The following is a 14875-nucleotide window of genomic DNA, read 5'->3' as shown; positions in this document are numbered from 1 at the left end:
CCGTTATTATCCTAATAAACAATAACTGTGATTACCATAACAATTAAGATAATATAAATACTACTTTCTTTTGCAAAATAACCCTTTACTGCATTGACGCTTAAAATTAATGTAAGTTTTTTTTTACCTCCTCTCCCTAAAAACCCCTTTTAAAAGAATTCAAATTTACCCACGCTTTTTCACCATTTAAATCTCCTGCTGGCTTCTGTAAAACCCTTCAAAATGGCTTCCTCCCCTCTCTCATTCGGCGTGAACAGAGCAAAGAGAGTGTCGTGACATCAGAAACTTAAAATTAAAGAGCTCCGTGATATTAGCCTAGTTGGGTTAGGTTTTTATCTCGAGCGAATTTATTCTCATTACATGTTCATGTAGAAAAATTTATTTAGTTCGGTTAATAAAATTCTAAATGTCACGTTACTCCTAAATTTTGTGTAATAAGTTTATTTGTCACCCACCGCTTGCTCGTCTATTAATAATCAATCGCCAATCATCCCAACTAAACCAGCTACTCGACATTGGTGATCCCACTGCTAATGCAAATACTGTGTTAATTTCACATTCTCAATATTTATTTATTAATATTAATTTTTACTCTAATAATCATAATAATAACAATAAAAAAATAATTATTTTTCAAATTATCAATTTAAATTTACAATAATAATAATATTAATATTAATTATTTTACTAATAAAAAATTAATTATTTTTTTTTTTATTATTATTATTTTTTTTTATTGATAGCTAGTGAAGGTTTTTTTTTTTTTAAATAAATATTCAAGTGACCCAAGTTTAAGCATTTATATTGTATGTGATATTACACACGAAAAATAATGAGTCGACATGAAGGTATGTACCTAATTTACTTATATATATGTATTAATCTATTATTACATATATATATATATATATATATATATATATATATATATATATATATATATATATATATATATATATATATATATATATATATATATATATATGCTATATATATATATATATCCACGTACATATACATATATATATACAAAAATTTTTTTATCTATCAATACTAATTAAAATTCTCCATTTTCAATTTCTTCTAAAAAAAAAAAAAAAAAATTATTAATTATAAAAAGAAAATTCTAATAAATTATTTAAAAAATTTCAGGTTGGTTGGCGTAGGAAATATCTGAATTTAAAAAAAAAAAAAAATTATAAATAAATTAAATTTTGACATTTGGAAAAAAAAGAAGAAATATTTTTAAGTTTTGAAATCTTCTAAAATTATGAAGTGAAAAATTGCATAATTTTTAGTTGTGGGGATTTTAAGTTTTGAAAGGAAAAATATAATTATGTGATGATGATGTTCTGAAGCTAAGAGACAATTGATTTTCTTTATAAACGTCCTTATGATATTTATAGACTTTATTTATATTTCTGGGATTTATCGTTTGGTTGTTTGTAAATTAAATGGAGGCTTTTTTTGTGGTTATGTCTGATTGTGAGCGAGGAATTTAAATGGTGGTGATGTTACTTGCTTATATTTAGTTGGATCAGTTTTTTTTGTTGGTCTTGAGAAATTTTGGGGAGTGTTTTTTTTTTGTGAAGGAAAGTTAGAAAATTATTTTTGATGTGGAGGTTTAGAAAATTAGGCAATTTTTTTATGGATAGATTAGTCTTTATTATTTATTTGATTTTAGAATTTAAATGTTAAATTGTAAAAGTTTAATTGGGACATTTAACTTTGTGATTTTTAGGAAATTAGTTGTAGCAAAAAAAAAGTTATTTTTAAAATTTCTTATAGAAGCTTTGAAAAATTATAAATGCAGTTTTTTAAAAAAAAATTTCTAGGTTTCGTTTATTATTTAAGAAAAATTAAAAAAATTCTTAAATGTCAAAAATTTATTAGATTTTTTTTTTTCGAAAACTATTGATTTATATTTAAAAGTTATTTTTTTTATAATTTATAATCAAGAATAAAATTTTTTAGTTCTAAAAAATTTTGAAATAATTTTATGATTAAAAAAGCACATTTCAAAATTTTCATTGTTTTTAATTTTTTTGGTACAGCAAAATTATTTATAAATGATTAAAAAAAAAATTACGAAATTTTCTTCTTGAAGAAAAAGAAAATTTTACATTTGAAAATTAAAAAAAAAAAAAAATTCATGTCACTAATTAATTAAAAAAATTAACAAAATTTGAAATTGCAAATGAAAATTTGCAAATTTAGTCTTGATTTAAAAAAAAATTTTTTTTAATTATACAATTTTAATTTAATTTATTTTTACAATTAAATAAGTCGATATTAATTAGTAAAAATTTCATTAAAAATAGATTAGTTAATAAAACAATTAAATGTTAATTATTATAAATCATTAATTAATTATTATTAGAAATTTTCCTTGTTAAAATAAATATATGATTAAATTTCTTGATAATATATTCTTAACTACTATTTACTAATTATTAGTAATATTTTTCAGGAGTAAGTTGCGACTCCTGTTTAAAAGGAAACTTTCGGGGTCGCAGATACAAGTGCCTAGTATGCTACGATTATGATTTATGTGCTAGCTGCTATGAAGCTGGAGCGACAACCACTCGACACTTATCAGATCACCCAATGCAATGCATACTAACAAGAACTGATTTTGGTAATTATCCAGCATAAAACTTGTTCAATCATTTTTCTTCCAACAAATTTTAACTTTTTTTTTTATTTTATTAATTACAGAACTTTATTACGGCGGTGAAGGTGTAAGTGTCGAACAACCTCAGTCGCTGACTTGTCCTTACTGTACCAAAATGGGGTTCACCGAAGCAACTTTACAGGAACATGTAGCATCTGATCACCCGGACACTACATTTGAAGTGGTCAGTATCTAATTTCTGGAACGTTAATTTGATATAATTATTTTTTTATTAAACTGATACCACTTAGAGGAACACGTCTACAAAAAATCATCAAGTGAATCCTGGTAGTTTAATAATAACCAACAAAAAAATCTTAAAACTGGGACTAAAAACTCAGCTGCCATTAAACTTTTCCTTAGCTGCAATTAAACATGAGCATTAATAGCGATAGAATACATTCAACGACTTCTGATTTGAAATTTAAAATTAAGCGCGAAATTTGAATTTAAATAAGTTTTTGTTTTATTTAAAAATTTTTGCTAATTTAATTGAACTACATTACAGGTATGTCCGGTGTGTGCATCACTACCGGGTGGTGATCCGAACCACGTGACAGATGACTTTGCGAATCACTTGACTGCGGAGCATCGCAGCGGACCCAGAGATTTGATATCTTTCTTAGACGAGCCGACATCTTCTCGGCATGGTCCTCGACGAATACCACACTCTTCTCGTGGTGTCGGTGGTCAGCGAACTAGACGGTATTAACAAGACTTATTACTTATGACCATGTTTAATCATTTTCACTTAAGACTGCTGTTTTTATTATATTTTTATAAAGAGTTTATTAGATAAGATAGAAGCATCCATTATTAATACGGGTCTAATTTAATTTTCTAGGGTGTTAATAATAATCGTAGATTTTTTATGCAATCTTTGGAATTAAAATAATTTTTATAAAATTAATTGTTGGGTTAAATAGAAAATATTTATTGATAAAAGAAAAAAGATTAGCTCGAGTTTGTTGGAACAACTCCTCAGTGTCTGATTCATAACCTATTTTGGTTAGACGACTACTATTTTAAAACCCTCTTTTTTAATTATTTTTTTCATCTATTCACATTAAACTTTGTTTGTTTATAAATAGAATAAATATCGAACATTCAACAATATTAAATAATATTTACAATCTATTTAATGGTTATTAATTTTAAAATAATGGCTCTCAATAATTGGTAGATAAAATATATATATGTTCAGTAGGATCTGTTATTGACAGGTTAGGTTTAAACAGCGCCTTTAACCTAACTTTTCAGACCCCAACAAAATACGTTAGCAAGCTTTAAGCAACTTAAAATATACAACATTTCATTTTATTAAATATTCTCTTAATTATTGCTATCACTAATTAAAACTTTATCTTTTTATTTTTATTTAATAAATTTATTTTTTAAATCTTTATGAATTATTTTAATGATAAATAATAAATGAATATTAATTTAATATAGTTGAATATATTGTAGGGGTGTAAATAATTAGCGCAGGTATCTGTCACTAATTCGATCAGCTGATTGTTGTCAGGCTGTCAATAATTGGTGTCGTCCGGGTGATTGACTTTATCAATAGAAATAAACAATTAAATTAGATAAATTACTATAAAAAAAGCTTGAATTTTCTATTGAAAAAACTAATTAATAAAACCATCTTAATTCTAAATATGGAACAAAATATTGTAATCCTAGTCAGGTCTTTTACATTGTCAATAATTGGTGCTTTTACCTTATTAATTAATGTTGAAAAAAAAAACAGCAGTCCACCTCATAAATTCCATTAAAAATATCTAACCTAAAAATCAAAAAGGGATTTATTGGTGAAAATTTTAAGTATTACTATTTTTTTTTCGTTCTATCTTATAACTGTTTAGTGACGACAGGACCTTCAGGTCCAACATGCTTTTCAGTTCATCCGGAGGACTGAGTCCTAGCAGCCGTGACAGTATAGACCCGATCGCCGAATTATTGTCACAATTGTCTGGAGTGAGACGTACTGGAACCAGCACTGGCCAGACTACACAATTACAACAGTTGCAGATGCAACTACAATTGGAACGCCAACAAGTCAGGGTAAGAATTTTTCAATAAATTATAATTGAAATAGAGAACTTGCATTCAATTTTTATCAATAAAAATTAATATATAAATTAAAGAATTATTTATTTGAAGTATATTCTGATAATATTTTGATTAACAATTTTATTTTTTAAATTAATTTTAAAAAATGAAAATTTTAGTGGAAAGACAAGTTATGAAAAAATGAAAATTACGCTAACCTTTTGTATTTTATATATTCAGATCACCATAAATCACTAACCCGTTAAACTTAACCTAATAAAATAAATATTGTCAAGTAATAAAACAGACAATTTTTTTTTATTAATGCAAAATAATATCGAATAAATAAAAAATATGGTTGATGTCGGGTTGAAGAAACAAGACTTATAACTTGTCCGGGTGTAGGTGAAGTATTGTTGTTAAATATCGGTCAGTATTTATCTGTTCGCGCTTTTTAATAATTATTATTTTTCACAAATAATTGTTTTATTCTTCGTTAAAATATTTTTTTTTACATTTATTAATTTATTTCACCGACAAATATATCTTATATTATAAAATAGCCGTTTATTTATTTATTTAAGAAGACAATAAGTTAATTTAAAAATTCCCGGGACAAATAAATTATTTATAGTATATTACACACCTAGGGAAGTAAAGTAAGAAATGTCTCAGATCACATGTAATTGTTGTCCGAGGCGAAGCCGATCGAGGTCAACAAACGTGTGATCTGAGGCTTTCTTATTTACTTCCCTAGGTGTGTAATAAACTATTCTATTATTTTCTTTTAATAACTTTAACTAAACTTTTGAAAAACACTAAAATTTAAAAATATGCAACTTTTTTCTTAAAATTATATAATAAATTAATGTATTCATATATTAGGCTGCTACGAGACATCAGTTGGAGCGGCTGCCCAGAAGACAACCGCAGGCGATTGGTTCTGTCAGCGGTGGAACAAGCGGAACTGGAAGTGCCGCAGGTGGAAGTGGCACCAGTAGCAGCGCTATTGGTAGCACCAGCGGCAGTGGAAGCGCTGGTGGTAGCGGGAGCAGTTCTGGTACTGCTGGTAGTGCTAGTGGGAACCATCATCACTCAACAATGGCAGGTGTCGTTGCTAACAGTTCATCGAACAATAACAATACGAGTAATGTTAACCCGTCCAGCGGATCGTCTGCCAGTTCACAAAACTCTATGTTTTTGTTACCTAGGTAATTTTTTTTTATTTAATTTATTTATTGATTTCTAGGTGTATCTTCAATCGCAGTATTTTATGATGGCATGATTGAAGGTATTAATAGTTATAGCCTTGGATTATTTCTTTATAAATAAAATTAATAAGCTGCCAAAAGTAGATGAAATTATTAGTCAATTTTTATTGGCAGCTTTTATTAGTTTTGTGCTTATGTAAAATTATAACCTTAAATTTTATGCCTGATTCAGAAAGATGATTTGAAATGATTACTTTCATGTTAATTGTATATCTATATAGTATTCAAATCAGATGCTTTAAAATTATTTTTAAATTATTTTAAATCGTTTCAAATTAGATTTCTTAATCAAGGATTTATGTAATTTTATTAAATTGTTAGTTGAAATTTTAAATAATTTTTTTTTTATCTAAATAATATCAAAATTCATAATTTCACATTGAACTTTTGATAAATAAGCATTTTTATATGATGTTTGACACTTTGGGAGTACATTGACACTCAAAATCAATGCATCTACTTATTTGTTCACTATAAGTATGATATTTATCACTAATGTGGCATTGGAATTTTATTTTAAAGTTCCTTAATACAAAAATAACAATTTGAAGTGCATTGATGCTCAAGATCGTAAGATGTAATTTAATTTTTTCACTACTTTCAGTAATTCCAATAATGTTTTTCAATAAAATCGCCTTAAAAATTTAATAAAAAGTTCCTTTGTGAAATAAATGACGCGATTTAAGTGCATTAACTCTCAAAATCAATGTAGTACCATTTTTCTTGACATTTTCAGTTTTATTTAAGATATTTATTAGTACTATAGTCTTTAAATTTCAAGCATCAGCTTCTTTTTCACAATAAATGCAATTTTTAAACCGCATTGACACTTTAAATTAACATAATCCTACTTGCCGTTTTTTCACAAATGTTCAGCTATAATATAATACTAAAATTTCAATGACACATCCTTTAAAATGAAAATGTCGGATTTTACTACATTGACGCTCTAAATCAATATAACATTATATTGTACGCTATTCTGAATTTTTTAATAATATTCATCTGTAGTTATATATAGAGTTATATACAGAGTATCCCAGAAGTAGCGGAGGCCATTGTAGCATCTGATAAAAAAAATAATTCTGAGACGAAAAGTCCTTAGCCATTTTTTAATAAGACGCATAGATAATTAATTATTAATTAAAATAATGTCCTTTTATGCGTTAGAGAGAGAGCACCAGTGTCCAGTCAAGTGCGTTCCAAACAAAGACGCTTGCACGTGTGAATGTGTAAGTAAATGTGTGTGACTACGTTAGCTATAGTAGCTAGTTAGTCATACAGTTAGTTGTGTCTTTGTTTGCCACATACTTTACTGGACACTGACGCTCTCTCTCTAACACATAAAGCGACGTTACTTTAATTAATAATTAATTATCTAGGCGTCTAATTAAAAAATTGCTAAGGACTTTTCGTCTCAGAATTATTTTTTTCATCAGATGCTACAATGGCGTCCGTTACTTCTGGGACACCCTGTATATTTTTTACAATTGTAAATTGACTATATTTACAATTGTTATTGGCTATCTAGTCTAGTGCACGAATTTTCTCTAATTATTTATAATTTTTTGTTAGCCTGTATTCCCTCCAGGCATAAACAATTTTTCCATTCTTATTTAAATTTGTCATTAGAGATAAATTAGAGATACTATTCATCTATAGTATTGTAATTTTAATAACAGGCCTCTATTACGTCACGTACAAAATTTTTAATCTGCATTGACACTCTAAATCAATGCAATATTATTTTATACATCATTTTAAGTTTGTTTCGTAATATTTTTCAGTACTATGCTATTGAATTTTCAACATAAAGTTTTTCTGATATGATAAATGTCATATTTACACTGCACTGACGCTTAGAATCAATGTAATACTATTTTATACAATAATTTATTTTTTTAAAAGTTTACTTGTAAAACAGTAATGATATCCCAGTAGAAAGTCTCATTTACATTACAAACGCAATTTTTAAGTGCATTGACACTAAAAATCAATGTAAAACTATTTCATACATCATCTTAAGTTTTTTATAAATATAGTTCAGTACCATGGTATTGAAATTTAGTAACAAAAATGATTCAATAAACTAGTGCTATTTCACTGCATTGACACTATAAATCAATGTAATACTATTTTATACATTAATTTGAGTCTTTCAAAAATATTGTTTAGTACCATTATATTGAAATTTAGTAATAAAAATCATTCAATAAACTAGTGCTATATTTTCACTACATTGACGCTTAAAATCAATGTAACACTATTTTATACATTCTTTCAAGATTTTTAGAAATATTGTTCAGTATCACGGTATTGAAATTTAGTACAGTACATTTTGGTTATAAGTTATATTTCTTTCTCTCTTCTACTTTCCTGAAATATTTCATATATAGATATAACTGCCGTGAGAGTGAGTAGATTATCCGATATAACTTATAACCAGATTGTACTGTAACAAAAATTACTCTATAAATTATTGCTATATTTTCACTGCAATGTCGCTCAATATCAATGCAATACTATTTTGTACACTAATTTAATTTTTTTTCAATACTACCAAACGTCATTTCGAAACTGCATTGACATTAAAAATCAGTGTAATACTATTTTATAGATTATTTCAAGTTTTTTAGAAATATTATTTAGTATCATTGTATTGAAATTTAGTACCAAAAATTATTCAATAAATGAGCTCCATATTTTTACTGCATTGACACTCAAAATCAATGCAATAAAATTTCTTCTCTAAAAAATGATTAATTTCAAATTTTTTTTGTTAGATGCATTACAACAAGCCTATCAGAAAACCAACTTCAGAACATAGAACGTGATAATGCAAATCGTAGTTTATTTGTGCGTGAAATAGTACTTGGAACTCTCAGTCACACGGTAGCCGAATTAACAGAACAATTAGAAAAACAGCAGCTGGAGTTAGAGTCACAGACGGCATTAGAAGCACTAAAAAAGTTGCTAAGAACTCCGACAACGAGTGAAGAAACTAGCACCACAACCTTAAGTGACTCTGCTGAAAGTAATAAAGACAAAGACAAAGACAAGGATGACAAACCTCTCGAAGAGAATCAGTCTTGTCATTCACCGCCATCTGTGCCAGAAGCTCCCAGGGAACCCCAGGAACCTGTCACTTCAGCGCCACCTGGACAAGCTTCACCACAAACACAATCCCAGTATACAGTAGCCTCAAATACGCATACCACTGCTACTAGCAGCATCGCTACCAACTTGCAAACCCAAGCTGGACTTCCATCAGCTAATATTCAAACAATTATGCACAGCGTCTTACCTCCTCCACCGTTGGTGAGTTTTTTCCTCATTAATTTACAAAAATTAAGGTAAAAGCGCCAATTATTGATAATGTAAAAAACCTGACTACGATTACAATCTTTTGTTCCATATTTAGAATTAAGATGATTTTATTTTTAACTTTTTCAATAGAAAATTCAAGCTTTTTTATAGTAATTTATCTAATTTAACTATTTATTTACATTGATAAAGTCAATCACCCGGACAACACACCAATTATTGACAGCCTGACAACAATCAGGTGATCGAATTAGTGACATATACCTGCGCTAATTATTTACACCCATACAATATACTCAACTATATTAAATTAATATTCATTTATTATTTATCATTAAAATAATTCATAAAGATTTTAAAAACAAATTTATTAAATGAAAATAAAAATATAAAGTTTTAATTAGTGATAGCAATAATTAAGAGAATATTTAATAAAATAAAATGTTGTATATTTTAAGTTGTTTTAAAGCTTGCTGACGTATTTTGTTGGGGTCTAAAAAGTTAGGTTAAAGGCGCTGTTTAAACCTAACCTGTCAATAACAGATCCTACTGAACATATATATTATCTACCAATTGTTGGGAGCCATTATTTTAAAATTAATAACCATTAAATCGATTGTCAATATTATATAATATTTTTTACTGTTCGATATTTATTTTATTTATAAACAAACAAAGTTTAATGTGAATAGATAAAAAAAATAATTAAAAAAGAGGGTTTTAAAATAGTAGTTGTCTAACCAAAATAGGTTATGAATCAAACACTGAGGAGTTGTTTCAACAAACTCGAGCTAACTTTTTCTCTCTTATCAATAAATATTTTCTATTTAAGGAGGTCCTTTCGCCGCCAATGTAAAATAAAAAATATTAGATTATGAGTAAATTTAATTTTTTTCTAATAGTTAAGGTCCTTATTTATCTTATAGTGAGGTTTAAATTATACTTTACCGGACAAATTTTTGAAAAAATAAAATTTTTAAATGTTAGTATTTGTTCAGAGTCTTACGAGAAAATCAGACGTTTGCAGTATTTCTCGAATTATACTATCAGTCATGGATTAGATGAAGTAAAGAAAAACTAAAAATCAGATTTTCGAAATATTCAGGTTTCTTTTTTTGCAATAAAATATATCAGTTACCGAGATATTTATTGAGAAATTAATATTTAAAAATCACAAAAAATTCTCAAGTTACCTACAATAAAATGGAGTCAAAAGATTTGGCAACGTTGCGTAGCGCGCGAGCTTCAGACCATTCAATAAATTCAAACTAAACTTTAACGCGCTTATGTTTTTCATGCATACTTATTAGTTAATTTATTGTTAACAAATTTTCATAATTCATAATTGAAAAATAAAACAATAATTAAAAAATACTAGCATTCCTGCCATGAGACATTAGAATGTTATGGTTTTGTGACTAAACATTTTTAATTTATTTATTTATTTACACTGACTGCAAAAAGTTAAACACGGTTAAGGTTATATTGTGCAAATAAAAATGTAAACAACCGAAATAAAGCGTTGCCAAATCACGGACAGGTTACTAACAGCTGATTTACAACAGTCAAATTAATTTTTGTATTTAATTATTTTTTTTTTTAATTTTCAAAATTTCAACGATTAATGCCTCATATACTATTTATTTTTTAATTTTAGGAATTTTTATGGGTTTTGTATTTTAATCTATTGAAAATTTACTACTACAGTTGTTATGACTCAACTGGAGCGAAAGGACTTCCTTAACCCAACAATTAATTTTATAAAAATTATCTTAATTCCAAAGATTGCATAAAAAATTTACGATTGTTATTAAGGAGGTTCGAGCGAATCTAATGTGAAAAATAATTTCCAACTTTGAACTTTGAAATTAACTATACGTTCAAATAAATACGTTATTTATCTAATCCCAAAATTTAAAAAAAATTCACCGATTAGTTACTTAGATATTAAATTTAAAAAATCACATTTTTCATCTCTTTATACACGGGCTCTTATAGCGGACAAACGTTTAGTCGAGACTTTAATTATTTTTTTCAATATTAACTTCCCAACTTTAACGAATAAAAAACTATACACAAGAAACTTGGATTATTGTAAAATATAAAAAAATTTTAATAATAATACATTACCGATATAATTTTAGAAATATTTAAAGTTCAATTTAATGTTTTTGACTCGTTTATCGTCAGCTATTTATTCGAATAAAGATTTGGCAACGTCGCGTCAACAGCTGAGAAAAAAGAAAAGGATAGAAATATAGTTACAGAGAAAGAAATATTTAACTCGCACACTCATCCACGTCTCTGTATGGGTATAACCAAACGCGCTGTTGCCAAACCTGTTTATTTAATCCAGCAAGTAATAAATACGAAAGTAATTTTATTACTTCATTTTATTAAATAAGTAAAAATCATCAATTATTAAATTGTTCAAATTATTTTAAATTAAAATAAAGAATTTTGACGAATATTGGGAAGACTGAAATTAAAAAAAAATTTTTAACATTATTTTGACTCATAAGTTACGCTCGAACCTCCTTAACACCCTAGAAAATTAAATAAATTTTTAAGTAGGGTCTCAATAATTGGACCCGTGTTAATAATTGGTGCTTCTACCTTAATTAATTTTGATTAATTAATATATATTATTATTAATAATAATTATAAATGTAAACATAAAATATAACATGCATAACCTAACCAGGTACTGCAGCAACCACTGCCGCCATTACCGCCAACCCGTAACACGGGAACCGGAACGATCCGAGAGTCCTCGACAACAATCGCCGGCTCGCAACCGCCATACTTAACCACTCGAGGCGTTAACGTTACCAGCGGCGTTAACTCCGTCAACGTGACAAATTCTTCTCGGCGAAAACCCGTCCGGTCCGTCGACGGACGGAACCAGTCAACGGAACCCCCACCACCCCACTAACGTCTAGAATAATTATCTACTAATAATTATCTAAACAACAAATAATTAACGCTTTATTCATTTATATTATAAACTGTTTTTCTTTCTTTATTATTTTTCTTTATTATTTTTATTTCTTCATTGAGTGTCGGCCCATAAAGGAAAATTTTTTAAAAATTTATCCATCCAATAATTAAACAAACTTTTATCCTTAGCACTAGTCCTAGCGCTGTTTAGAACACTTCATCATTGTTGTTAATTATTATTATTATTATTATTAAAAAATATATATATATTGATAAGTTAACCCGAGTTAATTGCTCCATTTAATTTTAAATTATTATAAAATTATCTATGCAATTAGGAAAAATACGTAGACGGTCACTGAGAATATATATACTTTATTAAATATTTATCTTTGTACTAGTGTTTTAAAGACATATCATTTTTTTTTATTTATTTATGAAATTTAAAAATCATTTTATTAACATTGATTTTTGTTTTTCAATTTATGATTAGATATTGAAAAAAATTATATGTCTTGAGCATTAGTATGTGATTTATTAATGAGGAGTACTGTTACTGATTATAATTTTTTTTTAAATTAATTATTGCGCTGACGTCTTTTTTATGTAAATATTTATTATTATTATTATTATTATTATTATTATATTTTGATTTTAAAAACATATCAAAATTTCATAAAAATCGGATGAATAGAACCAGAGATATTGATAAAAAATAATTACATTGACTTTGAGAGTCAATGCAATGTAAAAAATTTATGCCTCGTAAAAAGACACTAGTGTTGAAAAATATTAACCGGTAATAATAGTAAGTTTGATTCATTAAAATATTATCGGAGAAATGCATTGATTTGGAGCGTCACTGCAATCTATATGTTTCATTTCAATTTAATTTAAAAATTATAAATATAATTTTACATTTTTTTAATCTTATTACTATGACATTTAATTCTATTTATAATTTTTTTAATAAATGAAATTGACGTTTTGATTTTGCATTGACGCTTAAAATCAATACAGTACATGCTGCATTGATGCTCCAAATCAATGTACATGTTAAATAATATCTTCATGAGTGAATTTTATTAAATTTATCACGTTGAGAATTTTTTAACAAACGTGTCTTTTTATTTTTACTATAAATAATTATTTTGAACTGCATTGTCACTCAAAATCAATGCATTGTTCTTTTAATTAATATCTCTTGATCTATCCATCTGATTTTCATGAAATTTTGATATGTCTTTAAAATTAAATCCTATGATTATGATTATTATTATTATTATTATTATTATTATTATTATTAAAAATATTGTAATTTGCGTCTGCATGAATAAATAAAAAACTAAAAACAGAAAAAAAATAGAAAAAAAGTCTGCAAATTATAAAGTTGCATTTAGAAATAATGGAGATTTAAACAACAAAAAAACACTAGTTTTAATAAATTGTAATGTTAATTATAATTATAATTATAATTATAAGAACAATAGTTAATTATTATATAATTATAATTGATTAAGTAGGACATACATAGATGTTTTGTTTTGTTATCGTCATGATAATATTAAATGTAAATAAAATATAGGTAATTAAATTAATGATAGACTAGTTAATTAATTTGGTGATTAACTGGATTAATTAAATAGACGTCGGTGTGTTTAAGTTTACCAAAAAAAAAAAAAACTACTGCTGGTATAAATTGTTCAATTAAAACTGAATAAAATGTGTGTGTTTTATAAATTTATAAAATTTATAATTATAACTAAAAAAGTATATATATATAATATCTCAGTGATGTCATGATTAATCCAGTGTCTTGAATTGGGGAAAGCTTTATGCGACAATTATTTAACTTGGTAAATTTAATAAATAATCGATTTAAAATAATAAAGATAAAAGTATAAATCTAAACATATTTATAAATAATATATCTTTTTTTTTTTTTTTTTTGGTTGATTTTACGCGCTATTTATTAATTTTCTTTTGTTACACTAATCTTATAAGTATTTATAGACGTGTGAATGATTAATTGCTAATAATAAGTCGGTAACGTTGTTACTAATATAATAATTACTATATTATTATTATATTTAAAAATAAAATAAATTGATGAATTTTAAAAAATAAATATCGACAGCGTTGTCATTTTTTTATTAGATTTGCTTGTAAGCTAATATTTTATTTTTTATTTTTTTAAGTTTAAATAATAACTCATAAAATTTTGTTTTATTTTTCAGCTGAAATAAGAAAGCTGGAGAAAATAATGAAGTAAACGTTTTATGGAACAATTATAGTCAAATTTGTTATTTACCATAACAACAACTTCAACAACAACACCAGATTATTATTTAATGATCTACAGTGATTATTTCGAGCTTTAAACACTCGTATAATTGTAATTGTTATTATAAATATGTAAAGTTCACTCGAAAATATATTATAACCTGGTAATTGTATATTACTTTTTTATTTATTTATTTAAGTTCATTTTACCCCTCTTTGGCTTACAGTCATTATTATTACTTTATTTTGTGTTTCAGTCCAAATAACATATCAAAATTTCAAATAAATCGGATTATTAGTTTCTGAGATATCTCAAAAAAGTTAACTG

The 14875-nt window shown here is 26.2% G+C and overlaps 1 protein-coding gene across 4 annotated transcripts; it reads left to right on the top strand.

Moving 5' to 3' along the window:
* Positions 1-279: 279 nt before the first annotated feature.
* Positions 280-14720, top strand: LOC123262597 (E3 ubiquitin-protein ligase KCMF1-like). Of its 4 annotated transcripts, none has more exons than XM_044724850.1 (9): positions 280-546; positions 744-848; positions 2471-2638; positions 2719-2858; positions 3183-3379; positions 4561-4741; positions 5615-5940; positions 8784-9318; positions 12029-12352. In XM_044724850.1, exons 2-9 carry the CDS (start codon positions 833-835, stop codon positions 12257-12259), a joined length of 1794 nt encoding a protein of 597 aa, XP_044580785.1. In that variant the 5' UTR covers positions 280-546; positions 744-832; the 3' UTR covers positions 12260-12352. The 4 variants fall into 4 exon arrangements, with proteins under 4 accessions (XP_044580785.1, XP_044580784.1, XP_044580786.1 ...); XM_044724849.1 differs by having other exon boundaries at positions 4552-4741; XM_044724851.1 differs by lacking the exon at positions 12029-12352 and adding an exon at positions 14502-14720 and having other exon boundaries at positions 281-546; positions 4543-4741.
* The last annotated feature ends 155 nt before the right edge of the window (positions 14721-14875 follow it).

The sequence above is a fragment of the Cotesia glomerata genome, linkage group LG4 (genome assembly GCF_020080835.1).
Source record: "Cotesia glomerata isolate CgM1 linkage group LG4, MPM_Cglom_v2.3, whole genome shotgun sequence".
Lineage (NCBI taxonomy): Eukaryota > Metazoa > Arthropoda > Insecta > Hymenoptera > Braconidae > Cotesia > Cotesia glomerata.
The sequence above is the reverse complement of the archived record's forward strand: the minus strand, read 5'-3'. Positions and strand labels throughout refer to the sequence as shown.

What these genes read in the sequence shown, in the direction of transcription:
- LOC123262597 (XM_044724848.1), top strand. An exon ending in GGTGGTCAGCGAACTAGACG is followed by an intron (nt 3,380 to 4,542) that starts GTATTAACAAGA and finishes ATAACTGTTTAG; the next exon opens with TGACGACAGGACCTTCAGGT. An exon ending in TGGAACGCCAACAAGTCAGG is followed by an intron (nt 4,742 to 5,614) that starts GTAAGAATTTTT and finishes TTCATATATTAG; the next exon opens with GCTGCTACGAGACATCAGTT.